The sequence below is a fragment of the Antennarius striatus genome, chromosome 18 (genome assembly GCF_040054535.1).
Source record: "Antennarius striatus isolate MH-2024 chromosome 18, ASM4005453v1, whole genome shotgun sequence".
Classification (NCBI taxonomy): Eukaryota; Metazoa; Chordata; class Actinopteri; order Lophiiformes; family Antennariidae; genus Antennarius; species Antennarius striatus.
Window position 1 is genome coordinate 8,347,905 of NC_090793.1, and position 17,710 is coordinate 8,365,614.

Below are 17,710 nucleotides of genomic sequence, written 5' to 3' on the forward strand. Positions count from 1 at the left end.
GACTGGACTTTTTTCTTCCTCGATGTCATGGTCGCAGTCTAAGATGACAGCTTCATGATTTGTCGACCAAGTGGTTCAAGGAGCATGAGACTTCATTTTCACTCATGAACTGCCCGCCAGAGTCCAGACCTGAACCCTATGGAGAGTCTGTAGAACATGCTGGAGAAGATTTGGTGCAGAGATACAAATCTCCCATCAGAAGTCTAGCATTGAATGAGCTTATCTCACCGTTGCAGCAGCAAATGCATGGCAATCAAAGCTAAAAGAAGCACTGGTTGTTTATTACTCTGGACCAATGTTTGTGCAAATGTGGTGCAAACTTGCCCCACAATGTGGGCGTCCAGGGTGTACCCCGCCTCTCACCCATAGCCAGCTGGAATTAACTCCAGCATAACCCAAGAACTGCAAGGTGAAAAAGCAGCTGAGGATGACCATAATTTTCTCTTCTTCAAAGAAATAGATGGCTGTGGTGCAAACCTGAATTTACAACAGTCAGAAATATTCATTTTCTCAATTTATTAAGAATGGAAAATACATCAGCAGGACAAAAAGCCATAGGAACACCAAAAAAAGGGGGATGACTGATCAAATACCAGAGACAAGAATAAAAATGGTGACATTCTAACCATTGTGTAAATGTAGCCATGCAAAGATGACTCACGTACAATCAAGTGATTATCTGGAGAAGGTTTTCTAGAATCCCATCCACACCATCGGTCAATGGGACGTATTCATTAGCTGAGAGTGCTTATGAGGACAGGGGATCTGCTCGACTGGATGAGGTCCAGCTATTGATCAAAGATTAGCCAACGACACAATATTTACAATACAAAGATTAGAGGCAATCATATGATTAGTTAATTGTTTAGACACTAGCGTAGAAAAATTATGTTACATCGGCTCTATGAAGTAAAATTAAAAAAAAAAAAGCCCATTCACAAGCAAAATACTAATAATAAATAGCAACAAAACACGAAACCATAGTGAATATTAGAAAAAAAGCAAAAAGCACATCAGTGGAATCAAAGCAGCTACTCAGACATTCTATAGTAAAAATAACGGCAACAGTATGAAAAGCTGAGGGTTACCAGGAACTGAAAACTAGAATACTTGCATCAGATACTTCTGTGCTTTGCAGACAGAATACTATTTTTTTTAAATGTAAGAGAAAAAAGTAAAAACAATCAGCACTATCTGACACACACACACACACACACACACACACACACACACACACACACACACACACACACACACACACACACACACACACACACACACACACACAGTGCTGTCAGGGATTTAGGAGGGTTCACTGTACTGACGTTAAGGAGTTATTGTTAGTGTTCGCATGGACTTCAGTTAAAGGAGGCGGGTAAGAAACTAAAAGAAGCATCAAAACTCAAGGGACAGGAGTGGTGGAGATCAACTGTGAGTTAGAGTAAGAAAACGGTTAACAGGAGAATAAACGGAGGCTGGTTAGAAGCAAAGAGTGAGCTACTGTCTGTCTTTATAAGCCACGGTTTTCACCCAGGCTTTGCGGGTGTGGTGTTATTTGGTTCAGTAGTAGCCGTGTGCAGCCTCTCTGGCCTTGTGTCCGTCTCCTCCGTGTCTCCGGTGGCCACGGTGCTCGTGGTGCTGGTTGTGGTGGTGGTGGCGTCGGTACCGGTGTGATCGTCGAGCTAAAAAAAAGATGGAGGGAAACAGATGGTTATTATGTTTTGTATTATGTATTTCTTTTGCGTAAACCACACATTGAACTGGATATTGAACACTTACACTTTGTGCAAATGATCCTGGGTCTCTCCCAGCTGCCGTCGGCCCGGCAGCGGATGGTGGGGATGTGACGCTGGAAGAATCCTTCAGAACACTGGTAGCGGACCACTGCATGGATGTCATAGTGAGACCTCCGGCGACCGATCAAATGGGTGTTCTCCACTGCAGGTGGGGTTCCACACAACACTGCAGGGGATGATGAATTAAACCATCAGAGAAATCCTGAAATCTGCTTGATATCGATCTTGCGCCTTCATACAATGAATAAAATTATATTTATTAGAGACATACAGTATATTAGCACAGTATTACACTGAGTGCTTCATGTAGGTGAATAGCATAGTACTGAGTACTGATCCAGATGTGGAACATCATAAAGTAGATAATGTAGCAAAGTAAATAAATACTGAACGAGTATGAATATAATCATATCATAAACAATTTTAAAATATGCAAAACTTTTGCTGGTTATCGTTATTGAAAAATAATCCCATCAAATACTGACATATATTTTTGGTCATATAGAATTTCTCAAGTCCGTAATGGTGAGTATAAGGATGAATGGCTCAGAGGCATTTCAGATCATAGTTGTGCGAACGAGGCTGTAATTGGCAATAACTTAGGCTGCAGAGGTTTGCAGGCGAGACAAGTGTAAGTGAGCCCAGAGGAGAGAGAGGCACTAAACAGAGGAAGATTGAGATTGATATTGCTCCCAAAAATCAATACAGGTTTGAGACAGACTCAGTCTTCACATTAGTTTGTGTTTGTTGTGAGCATTTGGAGCATTTGCTGTGATCATTTGTGAAAAGGTGCTAGTGATGCAAAACAGCTCGGAAAATGTGACAAACAGTGAAGCTTTAAGATCCTAAAGAGCAAAAACACTGACAGTGACAGCAAAAGTCTCACAAAGTAGCTCTGGGTGCATGAAACCGAGGAGGTTTGGTTTGTTCACAGTTTCAGTCCAGCAGCCTTTTGCTACCTGTGCCTTTCTTGCAGATGTAGGGCAGGTTGTAGTTGCAGGGCACGTCGTTCCACTTGCCGTCCTCATGGGCAATAGTCACCACGCAGTCCTCCCCGCCTGCGAAGAAGTTATCCGGCTGGCTCTCCCTCCAGTTCTCATACACCTACAGGAAAGCAGACAACGGGATTCAACTGTTGGTTTTCCATTTGCCTGCATATCCAACCAAGAATCGGTAAAACACTGTTAGTTACAGACTAACGCAGCTTTCAAGATCAGAGAAGAGATTTTGCACGCAAAAGAGGATTTAAAGCAGGGGTGTCAAACCAAGAGCCACATCAGCGTAATGGCTGTCCTCAAAGGGTCAGATGTAACTTATAAATGTAACTAAATGCAACTCAATGTAATGTAAAATAAATGTAACTACTACTTAATGATATATAACTCTAAAATTATTACTTATTCAAGTTACAAACATTACAGTTGTAATTTGTCAGGTTATTAAACACGCAATAGTAAAAACAGTTAAAGATTTTCAGGGCTTTAAATCTTTGAATTTTCACGTGGCTGTACGATTGACAACTGATCACAGACCAGATCGTTGGCGTCCGTCCACTGAAAGTCCTCCTCCACCGTGCGGTCATTCAGTCCGATCCAGGCGTTGTCATGACCCAGACCTTAAGAAATAAAACACGAGTTCCTTTCACTTGATTGTTTCTTCAAACCCTCCTTTTTGCACGTGCGTGATGTCAAATCCAAACCAAACACACACCATTGATGAACTCCTGCTCCGAGGAGGAGACGACGCTGCTGAGATGCGAGCTGTGCTCTCTGCAGTCCTTCTCTGCATCCTCCCAGGTGTGTCTGCGGGTGAAGTACCTGTGGAGATGAACACACGTGTTTCACACACATCATGCAGCCAGACAGGTTGAAAAATGGTCCAGAGCGCCGCGCTAAGTATGTCACCGCTAGCTCCGGGGTATAAAATGTATTGTGGCTCCATTTATTCCAACAGTTCTTCATCATTCCTACCTGTAGCAGTGGCCGTGGAACTTCCTCCAGCCGTGCTCACAGCCTTCTACGTCTGCAAAGATGAAGAGGAATGAGGAGGTGGGAACGAGAGGAGCTAAAATAATTTCACAAAGGCCACATAACAGCTTAGTTAAGTGCAGGAACAAGAAGTGAGATAAAATACTTCATACGAGACGAGAGGGGAGCGGCAGCTTTTCCACTGAGCGTTCTGTCTCATTTAGCAAATAAAGGCTAAAATGTGTGACTTATCTACAGAGGCTTAATGTATGAAGTGTAATTATACAAACTCCTTTGTTCGCAGCATCTCTCTCTCTCTCTCTCTCTCTCTCTGCTCTATTAGTATTCATTCATCACACCAAGGCCTGTGGATTCATTAATAACAGCAAAGGTTAGATATTCATTAATCCTCATTACAGCCACACAGACAGAGAATGAGGACCGGCCTGAAGCTGGAGGTAACTGCAGCCAGTGAGGTGAAGAATTGGTGCTCGTGTGCACGCTGGTTTCAGCTTGTGCTATAGGGGGTGATTCCTCCTGCCTGTCAGAGACACTGGGTGAACCTCACCTCATGCTAGAAGCACTAGATCGCCTCTTTTTGTTGTATTATTGTACTTTAATGTTAGATCACCTGCATCACAGAGCCTGGTGCTGATGCTTCCTGATAAACAGGAGGAACCAACCAGCCGTGAGGCGACATCGCTATCCACAGCACCACCCAAAAGAACCAACCAGCCAGGTCTGTATAAAGCACATGTGTCAAACTCAAGGCCCGGGGGCCAAATGTGGCCCGCCACATCATTTTATGTGGCCCGCGAGAATATAAAAGGTGAGCGTGTCTAAAAATAAATAGGTCGAAATTGTGTGCTTTGACCAAAAACTACATTTCCCACAATGCAGTAATTAAGCCCATTTTAACTCTGACAAAATCATTTTGAACAAAGTTTATGTCCTAACTTGTGTTTGATGTTATTTTTCTTTATTCACTTCGATAGTTTGATCCTTGATTGATGGAGTTCTGTGGGTTTAATAACCTGACAAAATTAAAAGGGTTCATGTTATAACAGAAGAACAAACAGACATTTTTTTTCTGTGAAACTGTAATGTTTGTAACTTGAATAAGTAATAAATTCAGGGTTATTAAACATTAAGTAGTCACATTTATTTTACTTCACATTGAGTTACATTTAGTTACATTTATTAGTTACATGTGGCCCTTTGAGGACATCCATTATGTTGATGTGGCCCTCAGTGAAAATGAGTTTGACACCTCTGGTTTAAAGGGAACAGGTCCTAACAACCAAAACAATCAAAGCTCATAAATTAATACGTACTTTATATCTCAGGAACTCTACAAGGCAATAAAGACATGTCCCTAAACATCAAACTAGTTTTTTAAAAATAATCTTGCCTCTATTTGGTTTCTTTTGTTTATTCTTGATTGGATATAATTTGTTTTGTAGTTTGTCATTCTGCTTGTTTTCTTATTTTTCCTTATGTATATTAAATTTAATTACTCTAATTATCCTGTAAAGCCTTCTCTGTTTGCTGCTCTCATTTTTTACTAAATAGAAAAAACTGCAGCACTAATTAGCAATATTTCACTGTGTAAATCATTATCGTTGTTATTGTTATTGCTGTTGTTGTCATGCCTGCACATACACACAATAATGACAATCTGTGACACACGTCCCCGTCACATGTTTCACACCTTTTCTCTGATCAACAGCTGGTGGCAGTAACACACCAAGAAGCACGGCAACGCAGCGATGGAAATATTGATGAGGAACATTGCAAGCCTTTCGACACAGATGTAAACAATGTCGGATTGAACATATTCCTGTTTGTTTGAGGCCCAAAAAATACTTAACGCCAATGTCAGCGCAGCTTTTGTTTGCTGAGCAGTAATCCTAAACCACAAAGACAGTACCCTGCTCACACACCAGCAGTGGGATGTCGAATCATCCGCCGTGTAAAAAAGAAAAAGAAAAAACAAACACTAACCGATGTGTGTTTACTATCTGTCAGTACTTTGACAAACACCGGCGTACCGTCGCTGCACAGAGGTGCGTCTTTGTGATAGTGAGGCGTGACATACAAATGTAACAGACACTGCATCCTGATCGGGGTTATTTCCAGCTGCATTATTTGCAGCAAACCTTTTACTGCCGGTTTCAGCCAAATAGCATTTCACAGGATGATTTCTCACTCTGTGGTTTGCAGTAATTCATCCCTCATCCAATATGTAGGTGTGTGTTATTAAATTCTGTGAAGTGGTGATGTATTGGAATTGTCAGGGTTTGTGTGTTTGTCCATCCGTCCACCAAATATCTTCACAACCGTTGCAGATAGAAAGATAAAAGAAAAGGCACATTACTCGGGCAGCAAAGGGGATGAAAATGAGATGATGACCTTGATCTAGAGAAAACTAGGACAAGGTCAAATTTCAACTTTTGTACATTTTTTTGCACAGATCTCAGGAACCGCATAATATAGAAAGACGAAACAAAAGGTGTTATATTCAGGCAGGCAAGGGGATGGAAATTAAATCACAACCTTGACCTTGAAAAACTAGGTCAAGGTCAAATTTTCACTTTTAAACCCTTTTAGGCACACATCTCGGAAACCTGATGTGATATAATCACAAAACAACGTTGCAGTCTCTGACTGCCTTGTAGGTATTATTATTATCCCCCTCACCTTTTTCACACATGTCTCCTCCATAGCTGGGCAGGCAGAGGCACAGGAATGAATCAATCTTGTCGATGCAAGTGCCTCCATTCTCACATGGCTCTGATTGGCAGTCGTCTACATCTGTGAGGAAGATGGGATGGGGAGGGAGTGGGGGGGTTAGGGTGGGGTGGGGGTGCAGATCTCATTAGGGTTCGTATTAAAAGGACGTATTCTGCTAAAGAGATGTTGATCATAAAAAAAGACATCTGCTGCCGTTCATGCGCCGCCATCAAACGAGCTGGACATTAGTTCTGCTCAGACGGTTAAATCTGCTCACGCTGGTGGCAACAGAAGAGTCATTCAAGCAGGGTGTGACGAACAAGCAGACATTCCTCTTTCACTTGTCCTCATTCTTACATACTCAAATCTGATGTGATGTTGAATGTAATCTGATTACTTCTCTAATATTTGTTTCCAGTTGGACAGAGGCTGAACTTGATCAACTGATCTGGGTTCAAGGTTCTTTCTTCCTCTGAATCTCAGATGAGTCGATTCGTTGTGTGTTTGATAACTTATGTGGTTTAAGTTGTCAATGTTGGTTTACTAGAGTGGACAATTTTATTCATTATATGTAATAAAGTGAGATTAAACTACCAAAGTCATTCAGAGAAATTGCTTTTGACATGCTTCAGTGTCATTTCATTGGCTAATTTTGAGATGAATATATGTTAAGAGTTAGCTTTAGTAAAAACTCTTGAAGTCAGAATTGATATTCAGTCTTTTATTGAGAGTATAATAAAGGAAAAGACATATTACTTGATTTATTAATTGGATGGAGTAAATTTATTCCATTAAAACACAAAAATAGTATTAATTTTCAAAGCTGTTACAGGACTATCCTCATAATTTGCATGGGATTGTTTGCCTTGTGTCAAAAACCCTCTTTTGTTTTTGGCTGCAAACCAAGGATCTGGACATTGTGAGTAAGCAATTTACAAAACATTTCAAAAAAGAAGAACAATTTATGATCAGGAGTAATGAAAAGGTACTCTTAACAGAGAGTATAGAACTCTGATGCCGCAGCGCTAACGGTGCTAAACGTGTTTTCTAACCTCTCTGTGGCGTAAGACACTAACATAAAGAACATTTCTCCACAGGTCTCCATAAAGCATCACTTTATCATTGTAAATTGAGAGCATGTAATCCTTTTCCACCACTGTGGGATTTTCTTTGGACAAACAATAACAAATGTACCCCAAGAACTGAAGAAATCAATGTAAGCTTGAGGGTAGGAAAAGAAGTATTTCCTCTTATCTTAATGTCTACTACAGGCAACAAAAATATTTGAAAAAAAAGAGTTCTACACTGACTTTAATTGATGGTCAAGGATATTCATAAGTAGGAAACTTTTATAACATTTTTATGGTAGAAAACTAATTTTTTGCAAACTAAAATCCAGGATTTTAGTTTGCAAAACAGGCTTAAAATTGCAATCAGTCAGATTCATTGATTTTAATCCCATGATATGGTCAGACAAATTTTTCTGGAAAAGTTATCCTACTCTGGCAGATTTACGGTAGTTAATTAGTGACTAAACTTAGCTGAAAAGAAGAAAACATGTGGTTTCAACAGAACATTTTGATTTAAAATGTGAGATAATCTTCTGGGGTTGACACATGTTAATGTGAAATTATAAATATGAAGCGTGTTGAGCCAAGAAGTGCAAAGGTTGACTTTCCTGCAGAAGAAAGGTGTGATGGAAAAGCTTGTCATCTTATTAAGTTTGAATCCTTTTATTCCTTTATGTTCATATTTTCTAAGCAGTGAAAACTGTCACTCCATGAGTGCGTTGCTCCATGCTAAGTGGTTGGGATGATTCAGCCCTTCAGCAAACCCACGCAACAGCTGCTGGTTGTTCGTTCGTCTGTCCGTCTTTCTGCTACTCTGCACAGAACACACTTGGCATCCAGAAAACATTTAGCCGTTTGCCGCCCAAATGGGGCCGTGAAAACAAATTCATGTTGCTGTATGCTGTTCATTTATTACGAAAGTGATTACTTCCTTGAGTAATGGCTGCCTAATGAGCTGAGTATACAAATTAAACAAATTAAGAACTTAATGGCAGATTTATACTCATGTGCCAAAGTGTCACCGTATGTCTGTGAAGGCGTCTGCTGTGCGGCGTGGGGAGCTGCACTGAAGCACCTTGAAAATGAGTGTCCAAGGACGAATATGGCCCCCGCCATTTGAAAAACCCAATTAGTGCTGATGTGGATGGAGCCTAACCTCTGCCATAGTAGAATAATAGCAGGTCAAAGGGAGGCCTACCCACCCAGTTTGGTCTTGAGGGTTACATGGGGGTGTAGTTTACTGTTCAAGATGTACTTAAGTACAATTAACTATGGTATGTGATGTTTTCTAGCATATTAAAAGAAGGTATTCATCACATTAAAGGAATAAAAAATTGTATTTAAATGATTGCATTCTTATGCTGCCTGTCAGAGCCTAAATCCAGGAAGAGACCAAAAGCCTAATTATCTCATCTATAAACGGTGATGTTACATTCCTTATTTATCACTTATTGTGGGAAGACGAGATGTAACACCTTTGAGGCAGTATATGATTTAATTCGATAGATTTGAATGAAATTAAATGAAAAAAAACAACAACACAGAGTTGAGTCAAATTGTTGTTTAACCGTTTTAACAGATATCCTGATATCAGATTCCTACAGCGAATGAGACGAAACACATGTAACCATAGCAACGACATGAATTGTACCAACAGGATTTGAAGGTTTTATGGTTTTATGTCGTGACCCCAGATTAGCAACAGTTTTTGAAACCGCAGTCTTTACATCTCTCTGGGTTGAAAATAACAAGAAAACAGCTGAAATAAACGGCGTTGGCCTCGGTTCTGTTTCTCACGATCCTGTTGCAACTTTCTATCAATGGCAGTAAAGTAAACTAATCAGAGCAACGCGAATGTGTGTGAATGCTCCATCAGGCCACAGTTCATCTCTCACACTCTCACGCTGTCTTCATTTCCTGCTGACATTGTCTGAGGCTGAGTTATCAGCGGTTCACATCAGCCGGTCCCATCTATCCAGCGACACACCTTCATTGTTAGTCTGTGATCCTGCTGCTGGCTTTAATTATTCATCTCTCTGCACGTCTATCTCCTTCATGATGCTGGTATCCACTCCCTTCACCCCCCTATCACTGCCCAGTCACCACAGATACACCAAACTATTCATTTCATTAGCCTCATCAGTGTCAGACTCATCATCCCCCACCACCACCACCACCACCACCGGTGTCTGGACACCTGTAACCTAACCTGAAGGTTTGGTTCCAGGTGTCATGTTAATGAATATGTTTCATATATCATCTTTTCATATCTGATCCATGTACCGATGAAGATCAAAGTTATTGTCATTTTTTTTAACATCATAAGGAGGAGGTGAGCAGCAGTATGGTTTCATGCCAAAAAAGTACTACAGATGCAGTATTTGCTTTGAGGATGTTGATAGAGAAGTACAGAGAAGGCCAGAGGGAGCTGCATTGTGTTTTTGTAGATATGGAGAAAGCTTATGACAGGGTGCCCAGAGAGGAACTGTGGTATTGTATGAGGAAGTCTGGAGTGGCAGAGAAGTATGTTAGAGCGGTGCAGGACATGTATGAGGACTGTAAGACAGTGGTGAGGTGTGCTGTAGGTGTGACAGAGGAGTTCAAGGTGGAGGTGGGACTGCATCAGGGATCAGCTCTGAGCCCCTTCTTGTTCTCTATGGTGATGGACAGGCTGACAGACGAGGTTAGACTGGAATCTCCATGGACTATGATGTTTGCAGATGACATAGTGATCTGTAGTGAGAGGAGGGAACAGGTGGAGGAGAAGCTAGAGAGGTGGAGGTTTGTCCTGGAAAGGAGAGGAATGAAGGTTAGCTGCAGTAAGACAGAGTACATGTGTGTGAATGAGAGGGACCCAAGTGGAAGAGTGAGGTTACAGGGAGAAGAGATCAAGAAGGTGGAGGATTTTAAGTACCTAGGGTCAACAGTCCAGAGCAATGGAGAGTGTGGAAAAGAGGTGAAGAAGCGTGAACAGGCAGGATGGAACGGGTGGAGGAAGGTGTCAGGTGTGATGTGTGATAGAAGAGTTTCAGCTGAAATGAAAGGAAAGGTGTACAAAACTGTGGTGAGACCAGCGATGTTGTTTGGTCTAGAGACAGTGTCACTGAGGAAAAGACAGGAGACAGAGCTGGAGGTAGCAGAGATGAAGATGCTGAGGTTCTCTTTGGGAGTGACCAGGAAGGATAGGATCAGGAATGAGTACATCAGAGGGACAGCACATGTTAGAGGTTTTGGAGATAAAGTCAGAGAGGCCAGACTGAGATGGTTTGGACATGTCCAGAGGAGAGATAGTGAATATATTGGTAGAAGGATGCTGAGTTTTGAACTGCCAGGCAGGAGGCCTAGAGGAAGACCAAAGAGGAGGTTTATGGATTTAGTGAAAGAGGACATGAAGGTAGTTGGTGTGAGAGAAGAGGATGCAAAGGACAGGGCTAGATGGAGGAAACTGATTCGCTGTGGCGACCCCTGAAGGGAAAAGCTGAAAGTGAAAGAAGAAGAAGAAGAAGGAGGAGGTGAATATCTATTGGTTTACAGTACAAAAACAAAGTGGGATAGAGACATGGTGCTGCCAGCATTTTAATGCAAGTTGAGAAAACACAATCTAGTAGTCATTCTAGTAGATTTCATGCACCTTAAAAGTTCCTGATCCTGAGCCAAAAGTATGGAACCATATTTTATCGGTACAAAAACTACAAAAACTATTTCTAATGGTAGTGGTAGGAATCCCACAGTAATATTTAAATTAGCATGAGTGTGACTAAAGCAAGGTCATCATGATAAAATCACCATGGTGTTTTCTAAGCCCTCTCTAAAATAGTACAATTGATAATGTCCCCACAGATATGCAAAATGGTAAGCACCTATCGTGCACCCAGTTCTACTTTCAGAGGCCTGAATATTCTTGTAAATGACAGAAAAAAAAAGTCTGTCGGGTGAGAAAACTCTTGCTGTCTGTTCAGGTTTGGTGGTGATGGTGTGGGCTGAAGGATGACTGACTGTTTCCTGTAGAGAAATCTGTGGCGGGTTTGTCACGGCTACATTTCGCAGCACTACCACGACTACTCTGCAGACATCTGTCCTTGCATTGAAGATGCAGGATCGTAGCGTGTTGTCTCACAACAGGATGGAGGCAAACTTCTAGCATAATTCACACTTGACCTCGCTGCAGCCAAACAAACAGGAGAAAGCAACGGGCAAATCAGCTGATAGAAAAAGAGAGGAAATGAAATGTCGATAAAGAAGAATTGATCTGGACGGTTTTTAATCTCGATGCTCTCCCTCTTTGTCTGGTGGTTCATGCAGGTCACAGTTGGTTTTGTTCGACATGCATCCTGCTGGCCCTGACTCACCCCTCCTATAGTAAGCTCCGTCTGTAACTTCTAGAGGTCTAATCACAGGCAACAGTGATTACAACCTCTGTGAATAAGGAGTTTATGTTTTCTCCATCTGTTTATCAATGAAACCAAATGAAATCCCCACCAATTGATTTGCATAAACTGTATTTTTCATCTTCGCCTCTGGTTAAACTCCCATTTATCGCTCCCTCTATGCATGTAAACGGATATGTCCATCTGTAAACGCTCTGTTTATGCCTCCATTATGTTCTTTATGTTGATACAACCGCAGGCGGGGAGCGAAGCCTCAATAGTTTTAACAATGACAAATATGAAGATGGTCACAGGAGGTTGTGATGATATCACATACATACAGTCATCCCTCGTTCTTTGCGGTAAATGCATTCCAGGAACCACACGCGATTAACAAATTCCAGGATAGAGCGACAAACTATTCATCTTATTATTTACGGTAATTTAAACATGTATGAACCCTCCCCATACTGATATTAAAACACCTTCTATCTGTATTACCTTTTCCCACACTCGAATCAACTGTTTAAAGCACTTTTGTGTCTCACGTATGTCCAAGACTCACGGAACCGAGCACACTTCTGAATGCCGTCAGCCAATAGAATGAGTGTACGGTATCACGTGACTGCCTACCAAAAATCCGCGAAGAGGTGAAGTCGCGAGCTTTGATGCGCGAATGTGCGAGGCCGCACTGCATTAGTCCCTTGCTTGGATTGTAGCAGCTGTAGCCCCTATTTGCAAATCAAATGGTACTGGTCCATTTGATTTTCAAAAAATATAAATATTAAATATATATTCTAATAACCAAGATGGATTTGAAGTAATCGGTACTCGTAGGACCTGACCCTAACCTCTGACCCCAGCCTTCACTCGGCCTCATGTCTTGATTTAAATGACAGCGCTGCCTTTGATCCATCAGTCAATCAATGCAAGCAGCCTCACACAGCGCTGATTATATGCTGCACGCTGCTGCATGGATGCATGAATGTGTGTGTGTGTGTGTGTGTGTGTGTGTGTGTGTGTGTATGTGTGTGATACTCACCGATCTCACAGTTCTCCCCAGCATATCCTTGTGGGCAGTAGCAGCTGTAACCCGTTCCCTGAGGAAGGCATTTTCCTCCGTGCAGACACGGGTTCGTCACACAGGGCTCCACCTCTACTGACACACAGAGGGGTGGAGGTGAGTTCAGGGATTCGAGAAAGTGAGCAATTGAATTATAGCGTGAAGGCAATGTCTCTCCGTTTGTAGGTGACATTTCATTAAAAAAAAAAAAAACCTGGATCTAAACTTTCCACCTGAAACCTGAATGGAGCTTGAAATATTTTATTTCCATGGTAATCCCCTACAGTTGAATGCTCAAAAATAACCTTCCCTCACCCCTGCCCCACCATTGAGCAAAATTCAAAGTCAATGCAAGACACAGAAAAAGACACAGCATCCCAATTATTACACATTGCGACCACAACCGGTGGCTGCAGCTCAGCCGTATCCGTTTCACACTCTCTTTTCAAAAGGATAACAAGCCAGAGAGCCTTAACCTTGCCATCCAATCTCAGCCACGGTTGTCATGGTTACCATATGCAGAAAGAAAAAAAAAAAAAAAAAAAGCGAGTCCCTGGCTTACGCCAAGCATTGTGGGCATCGTGAGAACTTCAGACATTAGCGTTCTGAAACAGAAATGAGCAGACCCCCCACAGCGCACCTCGGCCTCACTATTCACCCGTTAAATGACAGTGTGTGTGTGTGTGTGTGTGGTCTCCTTCACCAATGACACATCTCCATATCAATTGACACATGACCACGTGTTTCTCCCCTCAAACGCTCATTACAGCGGCTCACGGTCTTTGAAATCCACCGCGTGTTCACCCTGGCCGCAAAGGCTCGGCCGTGGGAGCCTTTGTTCCGCCAGCTCTCTCTGACGCTGAAGACGGAGGGTGTGTGTGTGTGCGTGTGTGTGTGTGTTTACGAGGTGCGATGAGCGAAAATCAATGCTTGTCTATGATTAGCCTTGAGGCCGATCCTGTCCAATAAGTAACCCGAAACAGACACCTCAAGCTCACATCCCCTGAATCACCACTGAAACAGGTGCTGCTCTACAAAACAAACGTTCAGGGACGAAATATAAAAGGAAAAGAGTGAGTTTTTCAATCTCAAGTCCTCCCGCTGCACAGAGACAGATTTCTCAATAGCATCCGTGCTATAGATTTATAGGAAGTTTTGCAAGCGAATGCTCTGCTCTTGATTGGAATCCTGCTGAAGTCAGGTGATAAAGGCAGCCATGCATTTTATTCAATGTACACCCCCCCCCCCCGGCTGAGGTGCGATTGCCCTCCCACCCCCAAATGCATCAGTCAAGGTTGTGGCATACCTTGACAAATATCAGCTGCTTAGACAAGCACACTTACACACTATGTGTGTGCGTGTGTGTGTGTGTGTGTGTGTGTGTGTGTGTGTGTGTGTGTGTGTGTGTGTGTGTGTGTGTGTCTGCGTGTGTGAAAGATAAACCTGTGATTGGCCTTTCATTAAAGCGAGTGGTGCAGGAAAATCAATAGTGTGCAGTCGGAGGTGAAAGAGTGGACCGTCCCTCTCATTGCATCGCGACTGACACCACTAGCAACACACAACAACAACAACAACAACAACAACAATAAGCTGGCAACAGCAAAATCTAACTAATACGTTTTTAGAGATACGACAGTAAGAGGATAATACTTTACAGCGACAAACCCTGAGATGCCTCAAAACATTAATCCACAAGTCACACACAGCCTTCGCTGTGAATGATCTCAGCCTCCGGAAGGGAGGAAATATGGTTTTAATCTGGAAATATGATTTTGGGATAAGCGCTTCCAGCCACGGGGACGACTGTGGTGTTTCTGTGAAGGCAGGAGGGAGAGCGAAGGAGGATTTAAATGTTATGTAAAGATGGTGTGATAAAAATCTGATTTAAAAAAAAAAAACCAACCACAAAGAAATTCAATGGCAGTGTGTGTGTGTGTGTGTGTGTGTGTGTGTGTGTGTGTGTGTGTGTGTGTGTGTGTGTCTGTGTGTGTGTGTGTGTGTGTGTGTGTGTGTGTGTGTGTGTGTGTGTGTGTGTGTGTGTGTGTGTGTGTGTGTGTGTGTGTGTGTGTGTGTGTGTGTGTGTGTGTATATGTTTGAGACTGTGGGTGCTGGAGTACGTACACCGGAGAGAGCTGTAAGGAAAAAAAAAAATCAGGATTGTGGTTGAATCTCTGTTTGTGCAGCACAGGTGTCTCTCTGTGTGTTTGTGTCTTTATGGACTTCTGCCTCCCTCCCTCCATCAGTCAGGCCTCGTACTGTGCACCCCCAGTCCGGATGGTCGCCCTCGGCTTCATGTCCGTCCACTTTTTTTACAGCTGCTTTCCGTCGGGCGGCTTAGCCATGACATGAGCCGCCTCCAAAGGAAACAAAATAAATCACCGCAGAAATGTGTAATAGCAAGAAGCCCGGGGGGGGGCTTCAAACGCTGAGTGATAGGATGTTTCCAGCGTGAGCTCTCATTATCAAACAAAAGTAAGAGGTAAAAGCAGCTGGCCAGCCAGGAGCTTCGCTGACGTGCACCATGCGGCAGATTTAATCAACAGATTGTGTATGGTGATGGGAATGTGGTGTCTGCCTCTGGTGGGACTAAAAGGTGCACAGACAGGGGAATACACACTAGATGTTTTTTGAATAAATTATCCAGCATAAGGAGGGGGGAGGCAGTCTGGTTATTTTCATCTGCCTTCATTTCTGTCAGTGGTGTACTTACAAAAGAAAGCTAAGATGGGATCTAAGAAGAAACGGCATACAAATATGATAACTTCACATATAGCTGCAGTTAGAGAATTAATTTATAGGGAACTGTTTACTCCATGCTGTGAATAAAGGGTAATAATCCCTGGAATGAATGCACAACTGGGGATTACTTTTGGAGATTAGCCTCAGTTTCTCTCGCAGTAACATTTGGAGTCTGTAGGAAACCAGTCTGACCACTGCTCCAAACAGATGAAAACTTTGTTGAATCATCCTTTCAGGTCATCGCATTAAAATATTCTTTGGTAAATAACATCAAAACTATTGATTAATACAATACATTTTTCTGTGGGATGGTGAAACCTCAACACGTAGATATCGGTAGACATTCAACGCTAACCTGTTGGGCTGAGAGTCATCGTAGTGACGTTGGCTCCTCCTCCTTTGTTGCTCTCCTCCTCCATGTTGCCAGGTAACAGGGCCCCGGAGCCCACAGCGCGAGACCAAGCAGGCTCCTCCTCTCCCGGGGGTCCCGACAGTAAGCGTGGATAATCCAGCGAGCTGTTTGGAGCTGCTTTCGCCACTGGGACCCATCTAAACTGTGTTGGGGGGTCGGTGGAGCCGCCCTGGTTTTCTGAGTGAGGTGATGGAGCTGGGTCTCCTGATCCAGTCGTCTGAGACCCGGAATGGAAAGGCAGTGATGATGGGGAGGGCGAGGGAGACGGGCTTTGGTATTTGGATCGGGGTGAGGGGTTGCCTGGAGGGCGGGGGGAGTAAAATGGGAAAGAATTAGACGTGGATTGGGATTCATCCGAGGAGGACGTTTGAGAAAAGGAAGGAGACGTGGAAATGGAGAGAGTCACTGATGGTGAAGGGTTCGGTGAGGATGACCTCCCTGTGGGCTCCAGAGGAGTAGCGCTGGTAGTCGTGGTCGCCATGGTAGTGGTGGTCTGGCCCTTTCTGTGCCCCCTCTCTCTGGATCTCTCTCTGGATCTTTCCCTTGGTTTACTTGTTCCAACCGGTCGGCGTGAAACTTGTATCTCCCCTTTTGCTTCCACACCAGCGATTTCCCCACTCCCCTCATCCTCTCCTTTCCCCTTCTCTTCTCTGCTCCTGTCCTCCCCTCTGTTCTTCTTCCCCCGTCCTCTTCCTCCTCTACCGCTGCTTCTAGGGGTCACGGCGTCCTCCCTCTTGGTGCCTGGCTCGGTCGTGGTCTCCATCTCCACCCGGACCCAACTGTCCCCACTGGACGAGGTGATTTCAGGCACATAGCTGGAGGCGGTGTTTGAATTCTGGCCGCTCTTGGTGCTTTCTGTAGTCATCGAGCGACTGGAGGCGGCCCAAGTAGACGCCAGACGAGTGGGTGATTCTTCACCGGCGGGTGTGGAGTTTTCCCTTGTGAGCTCTTTGAACCATGAACTTCCCCAAGAGAACAAACCTACAGGAAAATAGAAAAGACCAGGAGGAGTCAGGAGTGCAATTATTGCACACAGAGAGATAAAACATGAAAGTAAAACTCCCCATATGGATTCTTCCTGCTTTGCCAAGGGAAACAAAATAAGACTCCTCCAAATCGTTTGAGCTATCCATCATCGCACCCGTCCTGTCTCCACTTCAATATCATCAGCACCATCAAGAAAACCTCTCTGAAGAATCACATTTAAAGAACAGAACGTTTCCCTCTGCAGTATGTTAAGCATCCTGTCACGACGAGAAACATCACCAGAGAAACACCCTACAGTATATAAAAAACTAATGAAAGCAAAGCCGAGGCAGTGAGACGGCTGGAGATTCAGGACCCAGCATGAGCACAAACAATATTAAGCCATGCTCATGTAATATCACAGCTACCTTTATTACACGTTTCTGACACCCATATCATAATTACATGTAATAAACCAGCGCCTATTTCTGAAAGCTCTCGAGAGCAATCACACCCAAAGTTAATATAGAGCAGTTTTGTCATGCATAGACTGATTATGATGCATAAAATCCCCACATTACCTGAACGCAGCATTAG

General features: G+C 43.2%; 1 protein-coding gene across 1 annotated transcript in view; it reads right to left on the reverse strand.

Moving 5' to 3' along the window:
• Positions 1-533: 533 nt before the first annotated feature.
• LOC137612288 (neurocan core protein-like) overlaps positions 534-17,710 on the reverse strand; it is a 36,710-nt gene continuing 19,533 nt past the window's right edge. The window contains exons 12-20 of the mRNA XM_068340748.1: positions 16,091-17,128; positions 12,976-13,089; positions 6,464-6,577; positions 3,767-3,818; positions 3,507-3,613; positions 3,329-3,411; positions 2,756-2,900; positions 1,780-1,962; positions 534-1,682 (exon numbers count right to left, since the gene is read on the reverse strand). Of these exons, the coding sequence (XP_068196849.1) occupies positions 1,561-1,682; positions 1,780-1,962; positions 2,756-2,900; positions 3,329-3,411; positions 3,507-3,613; positions 3,767-3,818; positions 6,464-6,577; positions 12,976-13,089; positions 16,091-17,128 (1,958 nt within the window). The 3' untranslated portion in view covers positions 534-1,560. The remainder of the gene's footprint in view (positions 1,683-1,779; positions 1,963-2,755; positions 2,901-3,328; positions 3,412-3,506; positions 3,614-3,766; positions 3,819-6,463; positions 6,578-12,975; positions 13,090-16,090; positions 17,129-17,710) is intronic.